Raw genomic sequence first — 18,024 nt, 5'->3', positions numbered from 1 at the left:
AGGTGATTTATTCACCAACTGTTCGATCATTATCTATATATGATCTGTTCATGAATTTTTTTACTAATGAATGTGCTATTGATGTTATTTGATGTTGTGGTTTATGTTTTTGTTGGACGCTCTGCTAATGTCATATTTATTTTCTGTCCACTCTCTTCAAAATCTAATCCTTTGCAAACTTTGAATTCTGAGCTTGAATCCATGGGTAGCAAGTCAGCAACCTGGATTTTATTAGTGGGATTGGATAGCTGTGGCACATCCAAGGGCAACTGACAGTTTGTTGTTCTGTGGCCGTTGGTCACAGCCCAAAAGTGATGCGAAATCTTCAGATACCAGGTCTTAACAGTTCCTTCACTTGGAAACCTTCCTCTCTGGATGTGAAGAGAGTCTAAACATTCGCTAAGACGCTATCAAGAAAAGCTCAGGAGATACTTTGTCTGTACTCCCTAATACAGAGCTACTGTAGGAATGTGGATGCTAGTCTTGTGGTCAAACAAAAGAGGTTCCATCCAATAAAGGGCTTGGGTTAAAGACAAATGAGCCTGTTTCACCTTTTTGTTAGAAAAAAAGAAGAAGATTGCTTTGAGTTTCATAGAACCTTCTAATTGGTTCTGCAATGGTTTGGTAAAGGTGACATGTACATCAAACCACTCTGCAAACGAGCACAGGATCATATCAAATATATTTCGACATATTTGCTTCGCGAAACGTCTCTGCTAAGATAAGTGGCTTTGGTATCATCGTTGGTACCTTTAATATTTCAAGATATTAGAGCTCTCTTATAATTCTCGTGCAAGATGAGCAGAGTCGTTTGGTTGAACGCCAAAAAAAGAGCCGTTATGAACCCCTGGCCACCATGTTTGACGCTAACTATGTACGAAGCCGACTCCTCCGACTCCGAGATAAACGTGGCGTCCATCACTGCCGAAGATCAGGAGGAAAAGCCTGCCGGTTGGCGGCGGCTTCGTACCTTTGTTATCGCGTGCGCCGAAGCCTGCACTGAACGAAGCCAACGGCACGAGATTTTTTTTTGTTTTTTTCTTAGGGCAGCACGAGAATTATTTAGCGAATTGTGCCTCCGAATACTCTCTCTCTCTCTCTCTCTCTCTCTCTCTCTCTCTCCTTTCTCTATATTATTAATTATTTTACGTGAAAGGAATAATTCGCCGTTGGAGTTGGGATTTTTCTAGGGTTTGGAGCCCGAACCAGCCCTCCCTCCGATGCACTCTCCTCTCTCTCGCCTCCATTGCTCCGTCCGTTGAATTCTTGGGAGCTTTCGAACTCCGCCGGCTGCTGATGCTCGCCGCGGACTCGATGCTGGGGACTGCGAAGCCTGGCGTGGGCATCCCTGGGGGCAGCCGGATCCGGTGCCGGAGGGGAATGGCTTGCGCGAAGCAAGGTTTTCGGCCGTGGTCCGCTCAAGAACCAAGAAAAGAGGGAGGGAAGGCGGACTCCTTCCGGTGGATGAGCTGCTTCAAGGATCCAATGGGGAAGGGCAAGAAGGTGGAGGTGGAGACCGTCCGCGGGGGGGAGGACCTCTGGGATGTGGCTTCCACGACCGAGCGGGGGAGTTTCCCGGAGCATCTAGTCATAATGGTCAATGGCTTGATTGGAAGGTACTTGATCATCTCCTCTCTCCTCCAAGCTCTGCGGTTCCCTTATTCAGTTATCGTATATTAATAGTTTCTAGTATTTGTTCTTGGTATCTTGGTCATGTTGTTATTTAATGATTTTGTGTTACAAAGAAACCAGAGATCTTCTGTGTTGAATTTGATGACAGAACTTACTAATTGTCACTGTTTACCCCTTCTTCTACTTGATTATAGTGCTGAAGATTGGAGATTTGCTGCAGAGCAGTTCGTGAAAAAGCTTCCAAATAAAGTAATTGTCCATCGTGAGTTTTGCTCTCATCCCTAATCTTTGGGATTCTTTCAAAAAATTTGCATTCGTCCATAACTCATCTTGAAAGAATATTTCCATCATCAAGTTTTAAATTTGTCGGTATTAGATGTTACTGTGTCATGATACATCTTTTATAGGTAGTATGAATCAACAGTAAGCTGTGAATTCATGCAATACGCGGTAGGCAACTTGTGAAAAGCAGGGATACTAATCAGGAAAACAAAAAAGTAAAAAATTGATGGATTTAGGTTGGTTGCTCTATCTAAATTGGCAAAAAATAACTGCCTCATTATAAGGTAAATAGCTTTGCTGTTTGCCTTGTGCGCACAAGCACAAATTATGTGAAGAGCCTGCCTAATTTTTCTTAACATACCTGGCATTTTACTCGCAAAATTTAGGATTAGTGTGGTTGCATCTCAAGAGGTTTGAAAATTTGGTTTTGGTTTCGGCTAAGCCAAATGAGTTTTGGTTCCTTTAGGTTCAGTTCGAGGTTCAAATTTTGGCCCAAAGTATAAGAAAAAGGAAAATAGAAAAAATATACAAAAAATAAAGAAAATTGAGGAAGGTATTTTATATACCATTTCAGATTATATCGTATAGTTTGAAACCTTTGGGCATATTCTATACGATTTTCCATGCTTTGATACCTAGAAACTCCTCAAATTTGTAACAACTATCCAAGAAAACTTTAAAATTCTAGTCAAATAGAAGAAAGTTTATAGAAATAGCACATGTTAGATTATGTACCACTTTTAAATCCTATGTTATCTATTGAGAATTCTAAACACGAGATAAATACATAATGTTGAAACATTTTTTTTTTTTAAAAAAAAATTCTTATAAAAAACTTCAATGTGTTGTGATACTTAAAAAATGTAAGCAACGCTTATAAGATTTGGATCAGTTTAAATCAAAGTTTGATGTTTCGGCTGATCCATTTTGGCCGAAGTGGATCGGTTTCGGCTAAGACCGGTCCGAAATTGACCGAAATTTTTTCGTTTGGCATGTTATGGCTAGTTTTGGCCAATTTTAACCGAGTTTCAGCAGTTTTGGCCTAAACTGATTGAAATTGATATCACTTTCTATTTTTCAGTAATATATGTTCAATATTTTTTAATATTTTCTAGAATTTGTTAGCAAGATTCAATATCACATATATCTAAGGATTTAATGGTTTTATTTATGTTATTTTGGCCAAACTTTATTACTATGTTGGGCAAAATACAATCATTATTTTTGTCTTTACTAATTAGAAAGTGCTATTTGTTTCTATGATTTATTTTCTACTTAAATTCTTTTCTTTCTTTTAGAATAAAATGATATTTTAAAATGAAATATTGAAATAAATGGATTTGTATTTGGAATATGATGAAAACCATAACCATTTAGCCTTTTCCTAATTATTTGGTGTTGGCTTTATAGATCCTCATTCGCCAAGTATTTCTATATATAGCCACCTTTGATGTCATTCCAAGTTTCTCCATATCTTCCCTTACAACTTGCATTCATATCACCTTTGATCTTTCCCTCCATTTCTTATCACCTTCAACACAAAAACTAAAATACCTCTCCTTACTGGAGCCTCATAAGATCTTCGTTCAATATTATTTTGTTCTTAATTTGTGCAACTCCTACTAGCCTAATGTATTCATTTCTTGTTTTATCTTTTCTAGTTTTACCATAATTTATCTTAACATTCTCATTCCTATTATACTCAACTTGTTTTCATGTATTTTTTTATTGCCAAGCCTCCGAGCTATACAATACGGTAGGTGTTATTATTGTCCTATAAAATCTGCCTTTAAGTTTTTAAAATATATGCCTATCACATAATATTTCATATGCACCTTTCCATTTCATCCAACCAGCTATACTTCTATTACATATATCTTCGTCTATCTTAAATAATGAAAATGGTTACCTTTCATATCTGTTGGTCATCAATCTTAATTGGTATCATATCTTCATTTTCATTCTTACTAAATTTACATTCCATATATCTTGTTTTTTTTATAACTAATCTTTTAAGCCCTTATTCTCTAAAGTTTTCCTCCGTAAGTTCAATTTAATATTTAATCCATCTCTATTCATCAATCAACACTATATTGTTTGTAAATAACATGCACCATGATGTATCTTCTTGAACATTAGTAGTAAGTTCATCCATAATTAGTTATCTTTTGTCTCTTCTCTTGATCTTCTCTTTCCCTCCCAATCTCTTTGCTCTTTCTCCCTCCCATTCTCTCCTTCTCTCTCTCTCTCTCTCTCTCTCTCATTCGCTTGTCTCCCTCCAATCTCTCTACCTCATCTTTCCCTCCCAATCTATCTCTCCTCGGAGTCTGCTCTCTCTCTTCCCCCCACCCTCTCTCTTTCCCTTTTTGTTTTGTGCTAGAGTTCAGAGGAGAAGCTCGAGCCTAGATCCAGGCCAACCCATTTGGGTTTCAAGCCAAGCTTGGAGTTGGGCTCGGGTCGGGCTAGGCCTAGGCTGCATAGAAACCGGACTCGATCTAGCCCAATTCTAACCCTAATCCTAAGTGCATGTTTTATAGGGATATATTTTCTTGTATCTTTTGAGCAATTAATAAACCTCTTATAGAGAACTTTTGTCATCCAGCCATTCCTTAAGCCATCGTGCATGTGTCCTTGCGTCATCAGTTCATGTCTCATTCTATATGCACCCCCTTCTATGAAGGATGTATCCCCCGAGATTTATTTTTCTAAGGATATGGGAGTGTATTTATTAATGGTACTTGGATTTGAGAAGAGAGAATGGATTAGATGGGATCACAAAGGAAAACAAAAAGTCAAAAGAGGGAATAAGTTTGCTGAACCTAGGAAAACTTAAAGGAAATCAAAAAGTCAAAAGACAAAGACCCTTCTTTGCCTCTTATTATTTGATTGTTGTAACTGGGTTTTGTAACATCTTCTTCTATTTAGTTTGGATGAGCAAAAAGAAAAAAAGATGGCCTGGTATACTATTCTATGTAGTGTTTTATGAGGCTAAAATGTAAGAGGTGGCTTTTTTTTTCCTTTTCATTTATTAGCAAATTATTTTAACATAATCTTTGTCAAGCAGGCAGTGAGTGTAATACTTTAAGATTGACATTTGATGGAGTTGATTTGATGGGTGAGAGGCTAGCAGAAGAGGTAATTTAGTTTATAAAGTCGCTTGTTTTACATCTTCTCCCTCCTGTTTAATATTTTCTGGGCTTATATATTTGCTCTTCACATTTCATGAGTTTTACGTTGGAACCAACGAAATTTTGATTTCATGAAAGAAGTGTGCACATGTACCTGATGTTTTATTGTAGGTCCGATCGGTTGTTAAGCGAAGAGGCGGTGTACGGAAGATCTCATTTGTGGCTCATTCATTGGGTGGCTTGGTAGCCAGATATGCTATTGGAAGGCTATATGAGCCTATTACCAAAGCGGAGCCTTTTGCTGGTGCTAAGAACCAATTCGATGAAGACAGCAGTCCGGAAGGTAGAATAGCTGGGTTGGAACCTATGAATTTTGTAACATTTGCCTCACCCCATCTAGGTTCAAGGGGACATAAACAGGTAAAATTTGATTTTTGGTTTCTCGATCCAAGTGTGTTTTTTTAAGCTGCGAAAAAACCCATGGATTTTAAAACTGTCGGAACAGGGTGGTATCATCGATACCATGCGGTTCTGATGCAAAACCAACACTGTTATGGGTGTCGGGATGGCGAAACCATATGTGCCAACCATATGGGAGCATACTGACAATACCATATTGACCTTATTGTTCTGATTGTACTGGTCACTGGTAGCTTTCATTCTTTTTGATCCCGTCGATTTTGATATGTATTGTCATTATTGATACAAATAAAAATATCGTATCATTCCTATGGAAAAGTGGTGTGTGATTTGGTATGAGTATTTGAAACCCTCAAATATACTTTGTCTTTGAATACATAATTCTGGTGATTAGTCTAGAATGCCATTGTGGATTCAAATAAACAGGGTTAGATGTGCACATACGCAACTCGCAGGCTGATTGTGGCATGAGTGGTTTCTTTGGAAGTAAATCAAAATGGTTGAGAAATAAAAAAAAAATATGATAGTAAATTCTTATAGCAAATTCATACAGATGCTATAGCTCCATTGTTCTGTCATTACATATATATTTGTTAAGTGGAAGTGTCCTAAACATACCTTGATTGCTGAAACATTTGACATATCTTGTCTGGCATCATCAATGATCTCATTTCTCTACTGATGTGCTCGGAGCACCAGAGATGGTGCATCTTGTGTACTCAAATGAAATTTCCATCCACAGGCCTTTTTCTTTTAGAGCATGGAATATGTTTTTAGTAGATCCGTGTTTGTTTTCTGAGACTGGGACTTGACTAATTTTGAAAATATTTGCATCACTTCTCTAGTTGTCTGCCATTAGGAATTGGTCTTACCTGGTAAGGAAGCCTGCAACAAACTATTAATTCTCTGAGAAGCTGAGAGAATAATGCATTAACCATAAGTCTAATCAACATACCTTATCTCATCTCTTCAGAGTTTTCAATGATCTTACTATATAAATCGAGAATGTGATAGTAACATGACTTTGAATCATTTCTGTATATATTTTAGTAGCAATTTTTTGGTCATCTAGCAACAATTGGATGAAAGAAATAAGATGTTTTAGTTGAATTACATTACTTATTTTGCTGCATAAAATAAACCCCCATCACCACTCCACAGCAGAAAAAAAAAATGAGGCCTTAAATGTTTGATCGAAAGCCTCTCTCACCTAAATCTGCTTTGGCCAGGATTTGGCACCAAATCCTAGAGGGTTGTGGTTAGGTTGATCGCCAGTCTTAAAATTCACTCAATCCCTCCATTGGCATTCTCATTTTTTGGGTTGTGCGCATAGCCAACTTAATATTTGATGGGAGAACGCTTGAATGATGGAGTAATTAGTGTTGCTACCATTATAAAACCTTTATATTAAAATGAGTTGCTGAGGTAGTTGCCTTGAGCAGGAAAAAGTAATCGTCACTTCTTTTCCCCTTAACCATAACCATAACCTTTACACTAAAATGGTTATGATAATTTTTCCCTATCCACTAATTATCATACCAAAATGGTATATTGTTCTGATGTTACTTTGGCAAGTGTTGGTGTTTTTTCCTATTATATTTGCATGATGCTTGGAGATTTTGCATTGCTGCTCTACATGAGCAGTGCCCCTTTTTCAACTTGCTAAACTCATTGTTGTCAATAATTTTCTAGCTTTTAAATCAAAGTCTTATAATCAGAATGTTCTGCCCTGTGCTGATGTCATTTTCACCAGATTCCTTTCCTTTTTTTTTGCTGAAGACCAGATTCCTCTCCTTTGTGGTCTTCCTTTTTTGGAGCAAAGGGCGTCCAAAACTGCACATTTGATAGTTGGCAGGACTGGAAAGCATCTATTTCTTACAGATAATGATGATGGAAAGCCTCCACTTCTCCTTCGAATGGTTGATGACTGCGATGATATAAAGTTTAGGTTCGATTTTTTGATTCTTTCTTTCATGCCAGTATCTGTTAAGCCTGGGCTGTTTCAGACTGATGATAAAACACACATGTACATTATTGTTCCCTTGTGCAGGTCAGCCTTGCGCTCTTTCAAGCGTTGTGTTGCCTATGCCAATGCAAATTATGACCGTATCCTGTTAGTGTTCATTTGTTATGACATTTTTATCTAATTTCATGATTTTCTTTTTGGTAACTGTCTGGTCATTACATTTTCTATCATCTGCATTTAACTGGATAAAAAGATATTGTAGGATGGAGAACATCATCGATTCGCCGTCAACATGAATTACCAGAAGTATGGATCAACGTCTTCTGATCTGTGTGGACATAAATTAGACTATTTTAGTGATAAATATTTCTTGTTCTTACTACCCTCGATGAATCTCATGATTTTCCCCCATGTCCACAGCATCATCTTCTTGTAAAGGATGAGAAGTATCCACATATTGTTTTTGTGGATAAAGAAAATACAGAGATCAAGCATAATGGAGTATTGGTGGATCTCGATGCTCAACAATATGATCTGGAAGGTATCTCTAAAGAATAACCATTAGTTCGTTTCTAGTTGCCATAAGTTTATTGTTAGTTGAATTTAAATTGAAGAATATGCCGAAAAATACATAATGTTAAAATATGTTTGCTTATTTTTTTCCCCTTCTTCCTTTGTGGAGTGAAAGTGACACTGGGATCATATGTTTGGTCTCTTGACTAGGTTTAATTGATACTGTCTTGAGAGCTTTAATCTCAGTATTGCTGAGGGTTTAGATTGTTAATTCAGGATGCATGTTGCCCTGAACTAGTCCTTGAACCAAAACATGTGCATTTTCTAATAAATATTCACCCATTTTTGGCTGGTACTTGGTGGTTAGGTACCACAAGGCTTTCAAACACATTGTCAGCGAGTCCCAGTATGCATGCAAGTATATGTAGTAAAACCTGATTTCTCATTAGGCATATCAAAATAAGACAGTGAGATGGTGGGCAGTTTTCTTGACACATTAATAACACTGGTTTTCTACTCTTTTAGAGTTTAGTATCACATGATAGTTTTTATTTTTATATTTTTGTCATTCAGCAGAACAGATTGTCATGATTTATAAATCAATGCCTACCTTTGATGAGATGGGATTCGGGAACTAATATGATCAATTATTAAAGAAGTTTCGACTAGTTATTGAGCCTTGAGCCCCTATGAAGCATGGATATGGATGGAAGACACTAGTACGACTTGATATAGATATTCTGCTCCAAGAAAACTTGACATTATGATATATTTGGTTGGGTACAACATTAAACATGCATACGATTTACATATATGTGAAAAAAAGCATCAGCAGGTTGTCACAATGATTAGTTCATACTACCAGTGACATCAACAATCACAAACTCTATTAGACCATAATTCATGCCCCATACCATAACAATAACACAATAGATTCTAAAATTAACCATCCATAATAACATCTCTAAATGGATCCAAGAAGTATCTCAGACATATCCAGGAAGCAATGATAGCCTTTTCTTAAGTTTTAACAATAAGATATTTTAAATAAGTAACTCACATGCCATAGATTTATCGGATGCACATCAGTATCCAATACGTGTCGGATATGATCATGGCATGCAATTTGAAAAAGTATTTATGTGTTCTAGCTAGGCCTTGGGCTAGAGAAGAAATATAATTTGTTTTGCACAGATACAGTTTAGGGTGTTTTGATGGGTCATGCGCCTCTAGCACTTATTGAAGCAATTGCATTTGATGGTTCTAACTACTTGGACAATATACTTTTGTGGACTGTTAAATGATTTTCCATTGCTTGGATGGTTAAGATCAGCTGACCAGCACAATGCTTTGATTTCCATATCCGTTATCATTAGGCCTGTTAACGAGCCGAGCTGCTCGGGTTCAGCTTGGGCTCGGCCCAGTAAAAGCTCGGCTCGTTAGTCAAACGAGCCCGAGCCCAAAATGAGGCCCGTTTAAATTCGAGATTGAGCTCGAGCCCGAGCAGCTCATGAGCCCAATCGGAACTCGTGACTTAACACTGCTTCGGGATCCAACGATCTTGATCGCGCCACCGACGGAACCGTGGGCGGTCAGATCTAGATCTCACTTGAAAACCCTCCTCTCCTACCTCTCTCCAACCATCCTCCTCCCCCCGACTTGCTGCCCACCTTCGAATCGAGAGAGAAAGAAATCCAAGGTTTTACCCATTTTGGCAAAGCGCCGGCCGCGACGACGACGACGAGAGACTCTCTCGTTCTCTCGCCTAGCTAACAAACGGACCTCCTCCGCCGACTTGTTGCCCACCTTCAAATCGAGAGATTCGTCTTCTTTCTATACATTTATACATGCCCCTTCGGTGTTCCATCCGTATGCTGGACCCTTCCTTCCGGCGATGCTGGCCTCTTGCAGCGGCAACAAGACCGTCAGGATCTGGCAGCAGGGTCTCTCTAGTTCTTGGGATTGCTTGGTTTGATTCCTCCTCTGATTTCTCTTCTTCTTTGATTTGTTTTTTTTTAATAATCTATATATAATATTCTTTGATCGAGCTTTTAGTAATTAAGCTTTGAAAAAACCTCTTTATTTTGAGGAGATTGAAATGAATAAAATTTTTGTCAATGTTTTTGAGTGAGAAAACATGTTCGTTGAAATCTTTATCATGTTTGTCTTCTTTCGAGCTCGGGCTTGAACTCGTAATTGAAACGAGCTTTACGAGCTCAAGCCCGAGCCTTTGCTTTGCCAAGCAAGCCCGAGCTCGAGCCCAATATCGAGCTTGTTACCGAGCCCGAGCCCGAGCTTCTGTGAAACGAGCCGAGCTCGGGCTCGACTTGGATCGTTAACAGGCCTGGTTATCATTGAATTACAGTTGAAAGCCTGAGAAAATAGTTGTCTGGATGCATGAAAACCATGCCTTCTGCATGAGCTCTCTAGCATCAATGCCACCACATACAAGGGCAAAGCGAATCACTTGCATGGTACTGGCCACTGTGAACTCAAGGATTTGTGTACTCTTCCTATGAATTTAGGAAACTAGAAAGCACAATGATATTAGTCTGAATCATGTTGGGCCTTTTTAGTGTTGAACTTTATTAAATACGACAAGGAGAATGAATTTTGGGTTTGCAAATCAACAAACATAACCATATGGCAACTTACAGCCTTAATTTTGTAGAAGTCATTAGATACTGATGTACAAAGAGTTGAATAATTTTTGAAGGTTAAATATCAAACGTATTTATGATATGCATTTTTGGGAAGTTTTGCAATTGTAGATTAATTTCTTTTATATATGATCAGATTGATTAGTAGTATGTCCGGAAAAAAAATTATGCATAAAGGTACTGTTGTTTTTTTTTCCTTCTGTTGACTATATATATGCTGAACAAATATCTTAATGCATGACCTTTTATACATATTTAAAGGATATGCCTGAATGGTATCCATGAAGTATCGGTTTAGTACCCATTATTGGTATTTCCATGCCACATTTTCGATTGGATATAGGAGCATTTCTTTTTCTAGCTTACATCTTAGCCCTGAGAAACTTTCAAAATGAATCAAGACATTGTAACATGTAGTTTTGGGAAAGAGTTGAAATCTTTTTCGGACTACTGCATGCTAGCCACATATTTATTGAGTCATATAGGAGAAGAAGCATTATAGAAGAAATAAGAAAATATCTGTGGTATCCAGCTTGTGGTGACTTCACAACTGTGGATCAACTTTGATTCCTAATTGATCAGGTTGAAATATTATGTGCCTAGTGAAACTTTTTTTGTGCAAATAAGTCATGGGGCATTGGTATTTTTTTGTCAACAACGTGTGCTATATCCTTTAGCACATTGACCTGTATTCATGTACAAAGATGTGGCCGGTCTTGGGGCATTGGTTTAATAACCTAAGTTTCCTGGTTAGCATTACTTCATATACATCTAGCTTGTGGACTTTTAAGTCTATGAATGACACGAGCATCTTCTGCTATGTATGTCTTGACCCTAGGAGAGATTTGGAATGAATTTAGACCTTTCAAAGCTTCTTTTCTTATGCTTCATGACCAGTTCCAATGAATAATCTGTTATGTGCAGAGGAGATGATTAGGGGTCTTACACAGGTATCTTGGGAGCGTGTGGATGTAAGCTTTCAGAAAAGTAGGCAAAGATATGTTGCACATAATACCATCCAGGCAAGTGTTCGTCTTTGTAAATTTGCAAAAAATTAATCTCAACTTATTTTTATTCTACTATACAATTTTTTTTTTAATGATAGTTGCGATCTTCAGACATGACTTTTGCTTTTTAACTGGTGATCTGAGAAAGTACTTTCTTTTGCATGGCCCCCTGTACAATCAGTTATATGCGTAGCTCTCCTTAGGATATCCATAATCCCTTGTACCTTGGTGAAACTTTTTGAAGCTTCATAAGACCAGTTAATTTGCATGTTTGATGAACCGTTTTGAAGTGTTGAAACTTCCAGGGAACAACATCTTCATACTTGTGGGGCTCAATATGCTGATAATGCGAGTCAATGCACAAATCCAATAATAACACCTAAAAGGCTAAAACCTTGACACCGGGCCCCTTCCTTGCAGAGCCATATGTAGCCTTCTTTATGCACAAATGTAATCTATAGTGGTTCTTTGCCACATTAAACATGTGTTACTCCTAAGCTTTCACTGGTACCTGTTTCTTTGTCCATCGCCTATTTTACCCAACAGGCAAGCTTTAATTGGTGGAATCGTGAATCCCTTTATCCCAATCTTGCCATGACCACCATGACATTGTCATGTTTGCCACCCCATCTGGCATGTATACGTTGGAGTGGTAACATGGCATTTACAGCTTTTCGCATCTATTGACTGATCTGTTTTAATAATTTATCCATTTTGTGAACATGCAGGTGAAGAGCTACTGGTTGAACTCTGATGGTGCAGATGTGGTCTTCCATATGATTGATAATTTTCTTATCTAGTCTTCTGACAAATTTTGCGGTTCTCAATTGGCAGGCCACAAACTCATTCTGGTGTGTAGAACACTGATGCAAGTACATTTATTCTAAAAATCTCGACCTTGTAGATAAATAATTGTCCTGTGTATTAGTTGCGCAATTTTGATTTGGTTATAATTCTTCATTCATACACCGCCTAGGGAATCTGGTAACAAGAAACTGTAGATTTTCTTAGTAGGTGGAATTATCTTGTAATAGAATTCATCATTTTATATCTTAGGAAGAAATTTCCTACAAGTGCCTCCACCCCTGGCATCATGAATGAAAGCCATTTCATTTTTTTTTATTTAATACCACCATTGTCATGTGGACACTGTATGAGGCTTTAACCTAATTAGCATGGGGCTGGCAACTAAAATGTGGTATTGAAGGTGTGTGCTCTGTATTCATTTTATATCTTAGGAAGAAATTTCCTACAAGTGCCTCCAGCTCCCCTGGCATCATGAATGAAAGCCATTTCATGTTTTTTTATTTAATACCGCCATTGTCATGTGGACACTGTATGAGGCTTTAACCTAATTAGCATGGGGCTGGCAACTAAAATGTGGTATTGAAGGTGTGTGCTCTGTATTCATGTGAGAATGGCAGCCGGATTACGTAGTCTTGCATTCATGCTGTTCGCAGGTTCTCTTTTGCATCTCTTGGTTTTTGGTAATGAAAGACCTTTTGCCTGAAGGGGAACTGGGGAAACAAAATATTTGCATTTTGAAAATCCAAAAAGAAAATGTAATTATTGAAAAGATTGTTTTAGCCAAAAGAATCTGTCATGACAGGGATGAACCACATACCTTTGCACTTACAATGCTGTAGTGATCATTTACCATTTTTCTCATATGATTGTAATTCACATGCACGCACACGCATAACTTGAGTGGATCTTCACTCTAATCCGTATAGTTTGGATATAGGGTTGCATATTAATGATCTGAGCTATTAGATGTAATCTACTACGTCTAAATTATTGATATACAAAAAATTATGTGGTTTGAAGATTTCTGATCCGTGCATTAAGTGGTGGGAGAAATAAGTATTATTTCGTGCTATTTAAATTGTTCATTTTTTGACTACTTGATGTGTAGACTATGGATCTCTACTAATATGATTTTTAATATGTAAGTATCTTAAAGCTAGGATGTCATATCCAATGATTCGGATTATCGATGTGAGATACTCTTCATTCAATCTCGGTCCTATTGGATCTAATGGAGATCCATTCGAGTATAATAAATCTCTCTCTCTCTCTCTCTCTCTCTCTCTCTCTCTCTCTCTCTCTATGTATTTATCTATATATGCATGTTGTCTATGTACAGGGCCGGCTCGAGCCCTAGGCGATCGAGGCGGTCGCCTAAGGCCCCGGGCTAATGGAAGGCCCCCGAGAGGCTGACCAAAAGGAAGCAAAGGCCCCATATAAAATGGGAATAGGAGCTGGCTACGAGTCTTTCCCCTTGATGGAAGGGGGTGGAGAGTTTCCTGGCCTGCAGAGGGGCAAATTGGGAAGTTGGAGACAGTAGTTTTGTTTTGGGTGGAGAGAAAGAGAGAGGAGGGATTTGGTTGGGTTCATACACGTCTGAAGCCACTCTTATCTTTCATCCCATCTCTTTTTTTTTGGTCTTGGTTTCCTTCCCTCACATTACTCCTGATCCAGCTGGGCCATCAGCAAGAAAGATAGGGGGATTGGAGATCGACTTCTTGGAGGGTAGAGAAAAAAAAAAGGAGAGAGGGGGGGTTGAATGGCTGCTGTGCCGTGATGTTACAGTGGCTGCTTGGGTACTCACTTGAGGGGGAGATGGTGGGATGGGACTTTTATTAATTAGATGGAGTGAATTTCCCATAATGCCCCTACTTTCTTTTATAGAGAGGTTTCTTTCTGGACAAATTCTTTCCTTTACGTTGACCATGAAGGGCCATGGGATAACCTTTTCCTTCTCTGCTCTTGCTTGACATGGTAAACAGTACTGTCAAGCATTATCTCAGTTATTTAATCAGTTTTATGGGCCCTTCTTTAAGCATAATTACTTTTCCGTGCTTCCATTCAAAAATTATATTAAGTTGAAAAAAAAATTTATCTGTCTTAGTTGCATACATGCAGTTTTGTTGAAATAATGTACTGATGGCTATCTATTTTCATATCTTTTTTTAAATATTTTATACTTATTAATTTTTTTATTATTAAAAAAATAAGGCCTCATTCACTGAATCCGTCTTAGGCCTCCAAATATATTGGGCCGCCCCTGTCTATGTATGTATGTATGTACGAACAGACCTCTCCCTACCTTCAACAAGAAAGCCAGCTGAGTAAGCTCAGGTTTCTCTTTTGAGGTGTGATCTGTGAATTAATTGCCTGTTTTCAAGAATGTGATTCGTGATATACCTAAATGGATGGGCCTTGTATAAAAGGTTTCTAGAATGTCTGCAAGGTATCGGTAAGAGAATAAAATATACCATACAGATAACATGACAAAATGTTCCTCTATGGTTGTTAAATAATTCTTTTTTCATTACAAATTTTGTTGCGCAATTTGGGACAGCAGAATCTAGCATTATTTTTTATTGCCGTACACAGTTGAGAAACTCTCGTCTTAAATCTTGTTCCTCGCAGCTTTATTTTCAGCTTGGTTTTACCAACTTTTTGTTTTCCTTCTGTATGGGTAAGCCAACTTGTGAACGACCTCCATGTCCATGTTTTTATGAAAGTAGAAATGGCCTGAGTAACTCCTGGCTGTGGAGCCGTTTAGATAATTTTAACCGAGCATCATAAAATTTACTTGATAACTGAGTCCACTCTTGGCTGGCACAGAAAGCTATGATCTCCAGTGAGACAGGCTTGTAAGTGGCATTTTGTGAGAGATCTTACTGAGCTAGCTCAATCCAGTTTTACTGGAGTCATAGTTTTGCTTTATTAAACCCAAAACAGTAGTATTCACCAACTCCATTCATCACCCAAAAAAATTCTAAAAAATAGTTTACAAAATTGAAAGCTATTCCCGAACTTCCATTCATTAGAAAGTTACATTACAGTTCCTGTTAAAGTAACATATTCAACACTTCAATTACCAAAAATATACCTAACACTTCCCATAATAAGCGCATTGAAAAGTTTTTTTTAGCGTATCAAATAAAAGCTTTTCTTGCCTTGCCATTGCCCTTTCAGCATTCTATTTCCTTATAATGCAGCTATCATCATTTAGTTGTCACAACAGTTGCCATTCATCGCACTTGTCGATGCGAGTGACAACTGTTGCCGGCTTCCGTCACATCCATTAATGAAGGTTGCCCTCGCTGGTGCTTGTTCTTTCCTTTTCTATAAAACATATCCAATTTCCATGCACAGGATGTCCCTCTCCCTCTCTGTCAAATCACTTTCTTCTTCCTTCAACGCCCCAATGTACCTCACATTAATGTCTGTCTAAGAAAAACCCAACAGCAAAATCTAGAGCCAATCTACAATTTCACAGTGAGCCATAAAAGAAAGCGGGAAAGTTTTTTTTTTTTTTTTGGTGGGGTGGGGGGGGGGGGGGGGGGGGGGGGGGGAGGAAAAGCCAAGCAAATGAGAACAGTAAAGAAGAAGAACAATAAACAAAAAAGAGATTGATTCCCACTTTATTTTGGTTTTGTTGATCGTTCTAACGCATGCATCTAGTCTAATCCCAATCCCTCCTCGGAGTAGAGAATACATCAAAAGCCACAGCCCATCTCCCCCTTTCCAACCACCACCATCATAAAAAAAAAGGCAAAAAAAAAAATGGCACTTCCATTTAATATGACCAAAATCAAAGAAATTTTTTTTAAAAAAAAATAAAGCTAACTTTCAATTAAAAAGAGGGGAAAAACACACCATTTTGTCTCACCCACCCATCAAAATCTTTCCTTTCTTTCATGGAATCCACTTGGGAAGGGAAGAAAGCAGGGGCAATTGATTTTTTTTTTATAATCCGAGCTTAAAAACGTCTTTATCACGGGTGAGATGACGAGGATGAGGAAGGAGAGTGATGGGTGATGAAAGGATGCTGGAGGAGCTGGAGGGCGGTGAGCCGCCTGGCGGGCTCCTTCTGGAGGCAGCAGGCGATGAAGCTCCGGAACTCCGGCGAGGCGGTGCGCGGCGCCTCCGGGGGGTTGGAGTAGCAGATGGCGCACATGAGGGAGGCCCAGTCCCCCTGGCGGCCGATGTTCTCGCCGAAGGGGAAGCGGCCGAGGTAGAACTCGAGGATGCTGAGGCCGAAGCTCCAGATGTCGCCGGCGTAGCCGTTGTAGATGCCATGGTTGAGGTCGGTGTTGATGCGCTCGGGGCTCATGTAGGCGACGGTCCCGACGGAGGAGTTGCAGGGGTCCATGGTCTGGGCGAGGATCCGACCGACGCCGAAGTCGGCGATCTTGACCTGGCGGGCGGAGTTGATGAGGAGGTTGGAGGGCTTGATGTCGCGGTGGACGATGCGCTGGCGGTGGAGGTAGGCCAATCCGGCGAGCACCTGGCGGGCGACGTGGGCGAGGAAGGGCTCGGAGGAGATGCGGCGGCCCTCGAGGGATCCCCCGTCCATGTACTCGAGGAGGATCTGGATCTCGCCGGCGTGGTCGTACATTCCGTGGCACCGAACGACGTACGGGTTATCGGCGGTGCGGAGGATCTCGATCTCGCGGCAGATCTGTCGGCGGACGGCGTCCTCGTGGTTGCCGTAGATGATCTTGAGGGCGTAGATCCGTCCGGTGGGGCGCTGCCGGACCATCCAGACGGTGCCTCCGCTGCCGCTGCCGATGCGTCGGAGGCGCTCCAGGTCGGAGAGGACCGGGATCTGGGAGGATGCAGTGGGAGGGGTGGCGGAGGTGGGCGGCGGGAGTGGCAGTGGCATCGCGAGGGAAGCGTCCCGCTGGGGAAGGGGGAGGGTCAGGTCGGGCCGCCGCCGGGGCCGGTTCGTGGGCCGTAAGGGCGCTGGACCGGGTCTCATGATGGCCGCTTCTCCTTCTGAGGACACGAAAAGAAAGGAAACCATAAAAAGGAACTTCATATTATTATTTATCAACAAAACAAGGAGGCTTGGAATTATTGCTTGATTGATACATAATACAAGAGAGGATGCGTAGTGAACTTTATTTTGTTCTAAGTGTAGCACCAAAATGAGGAGCAAGAACAGGAGGCCAATATATATATATATATATATATATATATATATATATATATATATATATATATATATATATATATATATATCCTTTTTGTTGATTGATGCATCTGGAATGGGCGAGGAGGAGAGAAGAGGGGAAGTTAGGATTTAAATATGGGATAGGGGAGAGAAAAGAAGAAGGGAGGGTAAGAATTTTACACGGGGGAGAGGAAGAGAGGAGGGCATTTCTTTACTTGTATTCGTTCATTTCATTTGCTATTTTTTATTCTCTTTTCTTCTTTCTTAATTCCTACACCCCGCCGTAGCTCTTGCGGGGGTCCCATCTGAACTTTGCGAAGGCCGGCTTCTCTCGGATCAAATTGAATCTGCGGTCGCTTTTGTTGAAATTGCCGCGCGCGTTCATTCCCTTCTTTTTCTCTCGCACGAAAGTCTTTAATTCTTTCATCATCTATCTATGCTTAAT

General features: G+C 39.6%; 1 protein-coding gene and 1 pseudogene across 3 annotated transcripts; one reads left to right on the top strand and one right to left on the bottom strand.

The window, feature by feature from the left end:
- The first annotated feature begins 638 nt into the window (after positions 1–638).
- LOC103720443 (putative lipase ROG1) lies at positions 639–12,678 on the top strand. Of its 2 annotated transcripts, none has more exons than XM_039127885.3 (10): positions 639–1,616; positions 1,827–1,894; positions 4,979–5,049; positions 5,214–5,462; positions 7,247–7,410; positions 7,513–7,568; positions 7,682–7,734; positions 7,849–7,969; positions 11,552–11,623; positions 12,337–12,678. In XM_039127885.3, exons 1-9 carry the CDS (start codon positions 1,297–1,299, stop codon positions 11,590–11,592), a joined length of 1,143 nt encoding a protein of 380 aa, XP_038983813.2. In that variant the 5' UTR covers positions 639–1,296; the 3' UTR covers positions 11,593–11,623; positions 12,337–12,678. The 2 variants fall into 2 exon arrangements, with proteins under 2 accessions (XP_038983813.2, XP_038983812.2); XM_039127884.3 differs by having other exon boundaries at positions 648–1,616; positions 11,526–11,623.
- A 2,737-nt stretch (positions 12,679–15,415) lies between these two features.
- On the bottom strand, positions 15,416–17,627 carry LOC103720430 (mitogen-activated protein kinase kinase 5 pseudogene; annotated as a pseudogene). Its single transcript, XR_015971552.2, has one exon. The product of XR_015971552.2 is annotated as a mitogen-activated protein kinase kinase 5 pseudogene (transcript).
- Between the last annotated feature and the right edge of the window lie 397 nt (positions 17,628–18,024).

The sequence above is a fragment of the Phoenix dactylifera genome, chromosome 11 (assembly GCF_051530095.1).
Source record: "Phoenix dactylifera cultivar Ajwa chromosome 11, Ajwa_hap1_PhDact_Kaust_v1.1, whole genome shotgun sequence".
Taxonomy (NCBI): Eukaryota; Viridiplantae; Streptophyta; class Magnoliopsida; order Arecales; family Arecaceae; genus Phoenix; species Phoenix dactylifera.
This window is presented reverse-complemented; position numbering and strand designations above follow the sequence as displayed.

Bases quoted from the DNA above. Each gene is read 5' to 3' on its own strand.
- LOC103720443 (XM_039127884.3), top strand. From the start codon at position 1,297: ATGCTCGCCGCGGACTCGATGCTGGGGACTGCGAAGCCTGGCGTGGGC. The intron at 1,617-1,826 runs GTACTTGATCAT...ACTTGATTATAG, and splicing joins GTCAATGGCTTGATTGGAAG to TGCTGAAGATTGGAGATTTG. The intron at 7,735-7,848 runs GTATGGATCAAC...CCATGTCCACAG, and splicing joins GTCAACATGAATTACCAGAA to CATCATCTTCTTGTAAAGGA.